The 8283-nt window shown below is 37.5% G+C and overlaps 1 protein-coding gene across 1 annotated transcript; it reads left to right on the forward strand.

Annotated features, from left to right (window-relative positions):
• Positions 1-1404: 1404 nt before the first annotated feature.
• On the forward strand, positions 1405-2878 carry LOC148298376 (uncharacterized). Its single transcript, XM_088276919.1, is given in 2 exon segments — positions 1405-2008; positions 2661-2878. Coding segments are annotated over 2 exon segments (438 nt in total). The 5' UTR covers positions 1405-1691; the 3' UTR covers positions 2782-2878.
• The last annotated feature ends 5405 nt before the right edge of the window (positions 2879-8283 follow it).

Here is an 8283-nt window from a genome sequence, read left to right on the forward strand (position 1 = left end):
TCCCAACCCCAACCCCAACCCCAACCCCAACCCCAACCCCAACCCCAACCCCAACCCCAACCCCAACCCCAAGAACTATATGAAGTAAGCTGATATAAATGCCGAAGATCTATAATTCAATGTTAATGATGAAGATATCGAAATAAAGATCCCAAAAATGAAGAACATGAATAACAAAGGGGTTTTCATAAAATAATGAACATTGAAAGTAATCGGCTTTCATGATGATACCGAATTAAATGATGTATATTGTTTCCTTCAATATTCATAATTCGGATACAAATATGATATATATAAGTAAGCATGCAAGAAAGAGTAGTTAAAATATACACCGTATCAATTTAATGATAACACAATTTATATTGAATTGGATTGGATTGTTCCCAATAGCTTCATTCGATACTTGTTGCCATAAATCAGCAACTATCTGCATTCATCCACTTATCTTTGAAATATTTACAAATTGCATATGAAATATTCACAAAACAATGCTGACATTATCAACTTCCCAAAAAAACTCATAATTAGCCAATTAGCTAAATAAACAAATAAGCCATGTCCTCGACCAGATAGACAGAGATTGAAACAGATGAATATATGAATATTTTAATAATAGTTAAATAAACAGTGTTAAATAATGATCAATTAAAAACAGCAATGCTCCATATTTTAATCTCATTGGCTCGTTATTATTGCTATGGATAAATAGATATTGAAATCAAATAGAACTCAATTACCCATAATATACAAATAAGTCGCAAATGGCAGGAGGAAAAGGAAAATCAGGAAAAGCTAAAACTTCATCGTCAAAGGCTGTCTCGAAGTCTTCTAGAGCAGGACTTCAGTTCCCAGTCGGCAGGGTTGGCAGACTACTTAGGCATGCCCATTACACTGAAAGAGTCGGTGCTGGCGCCCCTGTCTATCTTGCAGCGGTTCTTGAATATTTGGCTGCTGAAGTTCTCGAGCTCGCAGGAAACGCTGCCAAGGACAACAAAAAGACCAGAATAGTTCCAAGACATATTCTTTTGGCGATCAGGAACGACGAGGAACTCAATAAGCTTCTCTGGAACGCAACAATTGCCGAAGGAGGTGTCCTCCCCAGCATCAGTGGTGGACCAAGCCGAAACAAAGAAAGCAGTGGCAACGATTCCCAAGCCGTCTGATTTTGGTTATTCATGAAACACTTCTATATTCTTTTATCAATTTCAAACCCTGTTCAACATCACTCAAATAAATATTAAGTCACTTTGATGAAATGACTCACTTTTTGAGTTTATCCCTGACAAAATAGTTTTACATTACATAAATTAACTGCCTCATAATAAATATATAAATCAATTAGGACATAAATTGCAATATCCATAATTATTAAAATGAGGAACTTATTTATAATCCTATCACTTTTCTTGGTGAGTACCCTAGCAAGAAGAGATGACCCCAAATATTGGAAACGACCATCAGCTGCCGGATAACAAATCGATGCAAAAGCAAGTCTGCAAGGTATCGGGAAATAATACTGGTTCGAAGAGCAAATTGTTGATCATTTTAATTATCAGACAAGCCAAACATGGAAGCAGAGATACTTTGCAGTAGAGTAGTTGTTTAATCCTTCAGTTGGCCCAGTTTTTATTTACATTTGTGGGGAGTATACTTGCGGAGGTGTGCCTAATTAACGGCAATGGGTCATCAGGATGGCTGAAAGACTGCAAGCCCTAATCCTCGTCGTCGAGCATCGTTACTATGGGAAGAGTATGCCACTTGGGAATGACTCGATGAAACTGTAAAACATGGTTTATCTGACTTCATAACAATCATTGAGCGACCTCGCGTATTTCATTCAGAGAATGAAGACCTCTCATAACCATAAGATTACAGATAAAACTCCATTTATTACAATTGGAGGTTCATATCCAGGAGCTATGGCTGCTTGGTTCCGCTACAAGTATCCCCATATGACAATCGGTTCCATCGCATCTAGTGCCGTTGTCAAAGCCATTGAAAACTATCGATAATTCGATGAGCAAATGTACTTATCCTCAGTGCTGAGTGGCTAGTTCTGCGCCCAAGCCATCAACGCTTCATCTTTTAAAGTCTAATAAATCCTAGCATCCCCCTCCGGAGCAAGTTTCAAGGCAAACTTCACCGATGGTAAACAGCTCACCGATGAATAATTCCTTTTCTTCTGGATTGATTCGATAGTGGGCGAGATCCAGTATGGCAAACGCACAGATCTATGCGACAAACTCAAGGGAAAGTCAACTGACGATCAATTCAACTATTTTATCTCTCTAGCCAAACAGAATTAAGTCTATGAGTATGGCTCTGTATTTTTGCGAAATGAGAGTTTCGCAGAGAACTGGAATGCAAGAAGTTGGTACTATCAGAGCTGCTCTGAATATGGGTATTGGCAAACCTACTCTGATAAGCATCCTCTTCGCTCATTTAAGCTCGACTTGTCATTCTATCGCAAGCTCTGTAATGATTCCTATGGCAATAACTTGTGGCCGAAGGTCGAGAGGACCAACACTGAGTATGGAGGAACTGACTTGAAAGCATTCCGATTATTGATGGTTAACGGAGTTTAAGGTACATGTTTGATTATTCACAGATCCTTGGAGATGGGCCAGCCTACAAACCTCTCAATAGAATATTATTTCAAGGGTTGCGAACTGCACAAATTGTGCACATTGCGTTGACTTGTATACTCCGAGTTCCAATGATTCAAGCGAGCTGAAGAAGATAAGAGACGAGCAATTCCTAACTGTAATGGGATGGGTGTAAGAGTATTGGAGAACAACAAAGATTCAAGAGTAGCTTATATTCTAAGAAAGGCTATAAAAACTGCAATTAAGAAGCAGATAAATGTGATCAAATTGTAATCTCCTGACTATCGGATCGATACATGGAATATATATCATATAATTTCAGTAATATCTAATGGAGAATTTGACCTACCCATATATAGTCTAATTTAATTTGCATTATCTGCGAGATTTACTACTACTGCGCGCACTTATTTATAATTAATTGTCGAAATTAAACCAATCTACTACCCATGAAGAACAGAAATACTCTTGGGGAGAACTGGAAGGGTTCAAGAAATCTCTCAAACAGCATCTAACGCAAAACCCTAACAACTAATCACCCAATAATGCAAAGTCAAAAACGACAGAATTATTTGAACCACACAAACTAAGAAATGGCCAGGACTATTTCAGAGACACTCATAAAACTACCGAATCAGCTCAAGCGAGCGTCAATCTCAACAAGTCTCAAACCCAATCAAAAAACCCTCATATCAACGATCTCATCATTCATCTTTTCAATCGATCGCCAGTTCGATCAGGCAAACCTCGACTTCGATGGCATCATCCAAACAATGAACTTTTTTGGTTATCCCCACAGCTATAGTAAAACTGTGTTTCAGCCCGTGGGTGCTCCACATACTTGGCATAGTTGTTTACAGATGATGTAATTTTTGGCGGAGATTGCCAATTACTATTTCGAGTACAAACTTCATCTGTCTGAACTCGAAGCTGAGTAGCCAGATTACATGGATCTCTTTTTCAAATCATTTTTGGAGCAAGATGAAACAATCCTACAGAAGTTCCATGAGAAAAAGCTGGAAAAACTCAAGAAATAGTAAGAATAAGCCGCATTTCGAATAGAATCAGCAGAACTGACCCTAAGAAACTTAAAGAATTCCCAGAAAAGTCTTGAGATTCTCAGAAACTAAGAACTCTCTCTCCTCTAAAAACTCTAATTCGAAAACCAAAATGTCATCGAAATCGATCAGGCCAACTCCTGCATCATCAGCGAACTTCAAACCATCGAGTAACAGATCTAATAGAAAGCTATATAGAATAATCGATTAACTAACAAGATCTCAATGCTCGAACAATAAATAGATATGCAGGAGCTGAGTGTAGAGTAGGCGCATAAAATGTAGCATGAGATCAGATAGTATCAAGAGAAGATTCTAAGGTTGAAGGCCGAACATTAATAGAAACATAGCCTATACGAAAAATAAAAGAAATAACTATTAGAACAATTCCTACAGCTGTAGAAATAAGTAAATACTGTTGTAGAGAGTTCTTAGAAATATAAGCAAGAACAGATTCTGAAAAATATTGTGATATTACCGCCCAAAATAAACAGCAATTTGTTTATATAAATCCTCAACAATGACAATGAATGCAATCAAATTGAAATGAAGCTGGCCGAAGCAATCGATACATCAGCAATCTCAAAGATGCTGTAACAACAAAAAAGTCTGCACACAATCCTACAAATCTAATCAAATGCCGAAAAGAACACTCATTCATAATTAATAAATAAGAACAAACTCCAATAAAAAGAAATCGAGCAAATCCAAGAATAATTATAAAAATTAACAAAAATGAACGATGAGAATCAATGCGAGTATCTGCAGTTCATGGAATAAATTAACTAACTCAATAGAGAACATGAGGAACTACAATAATAAAAGTAGCATATTATGAAATAAAACAACATGCAAATATAGGCTTAAAATAAAAAGAAGCAGCTGCTCACAGAAAAGAAATAAGTTTTATTGGATAACTTTCAGAAACTTAAGATATTCGAAGATGACATGGAGCAGATGCTAATACAAATGGATAGGAAGATTTAATAGACGAAGCAGATAGTTGGAAACAAACTCAATCAGATCTATGAGTAGTTTAGGGAGTTGAATAAGCAGATCAGTTATGGAATGGAGTAAGGAATTAATTAATGATACATATACATTTTTATGGGTCTATAGACAGTATACAGCAGACTATTTTATAGGCCCGCTTATATCGAGGTATGCATGAGGGTCCCGAGCGAAATAACTCAAACAAATGCTTGCAATATATAATAATAAATACTTGCAATATATAATAAATAAAGAGAAATATAATATAGTCTAATATTGCCATGTTGTATAATTGTCTGATATGGATAAAGCATATTCTAGAATAATAGATTTATTTATGCTAGTTTGCATGAGCCATTATTTTAAGCAGTCGTATTAATGCTCAAATAAAGGCATTGGTGAATGTATTTATTAAATTGATGATCGAACTCATCCAAGCTGCAACACTCTCGCAGAAGGCCAACCAGAAGCTAGCTGAGCAAGCTATGATCGACCACAGGAAAGCAAATCCAGTCAGTTTTACCAAGTAAGTTTGCGATGTTCTCTGCAACAAAGACATCCCTGACCACATCAGGCAAGCTGCAGGGACCATTCTATCGGCCTCTATCATCCACAAGGTTAATTTTTTCCAGGTTAACCAATGTGTGTGGGATTGCCTGCCTCCCAATGACAAAAACGACATCAAGAATCAGATTCTAGGAGTGCTCATTGATGAATCGAGGAATGTGCGAAGATCCGCTGCAAATGTATACTTCATTTTTATTATTAGATTGTGGCCAGGATATGCTATATATAGATACCTCGCAATGAGTGGGATGGAATTATCGAGAAGATCTGTCAAAACATCAGCCACGATAACCCCATTGTGAAGTAGTCGTCGATACTGACAATCGGCTTTATTTGTTAAAATCTAAAATAAAGCATTAATTACAGGCTGAATTCCTAACTCCAGGAGAATATTCTCTCAGGGATAGTGAAGGGGCTACAATAAAAATAGTCCGTCCTCAGAGAGACTTCCTTGAAGGCATTGCGGGACTCGATGAGCTTATTCAAGGAAATTCTGCAGAACTAACAGTACAGATAATACATCCTCAAGCAGATTGTCGATGCAATCACCAATAAAGAATTGCTTATTGAGGGGCTCCAAACTCTTGGCGAATACTGCAAGACTACTTATGAGAGTCTAGGAAAATACATTTAGAATATCTATGGATTACTCGAACCCATCATCTCCAATCCTTCCCTCGAGTCAGACGACCAGGATGCCTGTGTTGCAGCAATGGAAGTCTTCGAAACTATGGCTGAGCAGTACAAAAACTAACCTAATCAAATTAATTCAATTAATTATTTCGCGAGCTAATTCGGACTAACGATTGTAACGCTACTGCTCAAGAAACTGTTGGTCGTGGAAGATAGCGAGAATAGTGACAAATCAAATGATAATCCAGTCTCAGATTCCGCGAGTAAAGCATTAGAATCGATATTTGAAGCTGGCTCGAGCATTTATAAAAATTTGGTCTTGTCTTTTGTTTCGGCCTGCATGAATGAACAAAACTGGAAATACCAACAAGCAAGTATCAAAGCCTTTTCTCTCTTACTAGTCGGCCTTACTCCTTAGTAAAACAAGGATGTAATCTCAACTTCCTTCGACGAACTGATTAAGCTACTAAACCATAACTCGATCCACGTGCAATACGCCACATTATAATCAATGGTCATAATCACAGAAAATTGTGGGGAATTGTTGTTGAAGAGCGAACACTTCATTGAATACCTCAAACTAATCACATCCAAGATTTCTCTGGCAGAGAATTTCATGCATAAGGGTTGCAAAATTATAGAAAATTTGTGCGAGGCTGAGAAGGATTTGCAGCTGGGTAAATTCAATGAGATTGCGGACCATTTGATATAGTTTTTATTGAAGATTTGCCTTGACAACAACTCATCGCTGCCCGTTGTGGACTGGTCAGTTGAGGCCATTCTGAGCATTATTGAGGTAATGAACAATAAAGAAGTATCACTAAAATATCTGAAATTCTCACTATAGAACTTTGATAATATCCAAGGCATCCAAAACTCCTAAAAAAAGTAACAGCTATTCTCAGTGTTTTTCACTCTCATGCAGGTAATTTCTTAATAATTCAGTATTCTCTGCATACTCTGAAGAACTATCAGCATATCGACATGACAATCCTTACGATGGTCTATACGAAAGTTGTTGGATATTTCCAGCAATCGAATGATGTATCTGCGGATGGGCTCTACGCGGTTGAAGCGTTGGCGCCATTTTTCCCGGATGATTTGAGATTAGTCGATGATTTCTGGAAATATATTATTTTTGCCCTGAATAAATGGCAAGATAGCACTCTTTTGAGGGCTGCTTTATCCTGCATTGCCTTCTTCACTTCGAGCTATGGGTAGAAGTTTGGGAATCGCCTTGCTGAGTTCTTCCCCAATATGGTGAACCTGATTCAAGACCAGGAATTCAATCGTGACACCAAATTAGACATCGTAATATTCTTAGGCGAAATATTCCTGAATTGTGGAAAAGCTGCACTGCCTTATCTCGACCAGTTCCTCAGCGTCATCATGATATGTTGCGAGGCGTCAGTGACAATTCAATCGACAGACCCAGCTTACTCTGAAAGTTTAAGAGAAATTATAGGCGAAAGCATCAAATGTGTTCTCCATGGAATGAGCGAGTACCCCGAAACTCAATAAATCCTACAAAAATATAGCGCCCACATCTTCAAATTTGTAGAGTTAACCTGCGACAAGAGTTTAAACCCCACGGTCAAATATTTAAATTAGTCATTGATGCTTTTGGCGGACTTCACCAAGTTCTTCCCTCGAATAGCAAACCCACACAAAGGATCCAAATTCATAAAATAGTCAATAGATCTCTTGAACAAAAACAACCAGAATGGAGAGTATACTATAACGTTAAGATATGTCAAGTTGCAATTCGGGTGATCTGCTGCATTGCTAAATTATAAATCAAGTTATTTATATTTATGTTGGTATTATGATATTTTTTGTCGATAGGTTCGCTTTTGTGAGGATTTGCTGGATTGCATATCTTTTAACTAACTTAGTTGCTCTGTCAAATGCAGAAGCTGTTGAAGTGCTGGAGTGTTGAAGTACTGGAGTTTTGAAGATCACAAAAATTAGAAATGCCAAAATAAATATAATTATATGATTCGATATTGTTATGGTTAAATTTTTTGCTTCATAGGATCAAACCATTCCCCTGAATTGGTTAGAATAGGCCATTGGGCCAATATTTGGATGTGGCTTTATTTAAGATAAATAGGTACGACTGCATCAAATTGTGTGAATTTCGGTTTCATATCATTGCCTTTGAGATGGATGAATGCTGCTTTGTTGCCACTGAAATCACAGTAGTTAGGAGCGCTGAATATAGTGATCACTCTTTTATCGTGCGCTTCTTCATAGCCTTATGGTTTCACTTAATGGGATCGAATGAGGAAATCTGAATCAACCGATAATTACTTAGTTTGTTTGCATTTAAAAATTTGGTAGAAACATCTGGCCCAAAACCCATAGATACACCTCTCTTACTTGGTGAACGGCCATTGGACGGAGTAGGGTCTGCCCATAGCAAA

Source organism: Brachycentrus maculatus, unplaced genomic scaffold (assembly GCF_059751285.1).
Source record: "Brachycentrus maculatus isolate JH-2025_06_01 unplaced genomic scaffold, ASM5975128v1 h1tg002123l, whole genome shotgun sequence".
In the NCBI taxonomy this organism is placed as follows: domain Eukaryota; kingdom Metazoa; phylum Arthropoda; class Insecta; order Trichoptera; family Brachycentridae; genus Brachycentrus; species Brachycentrus maculatus.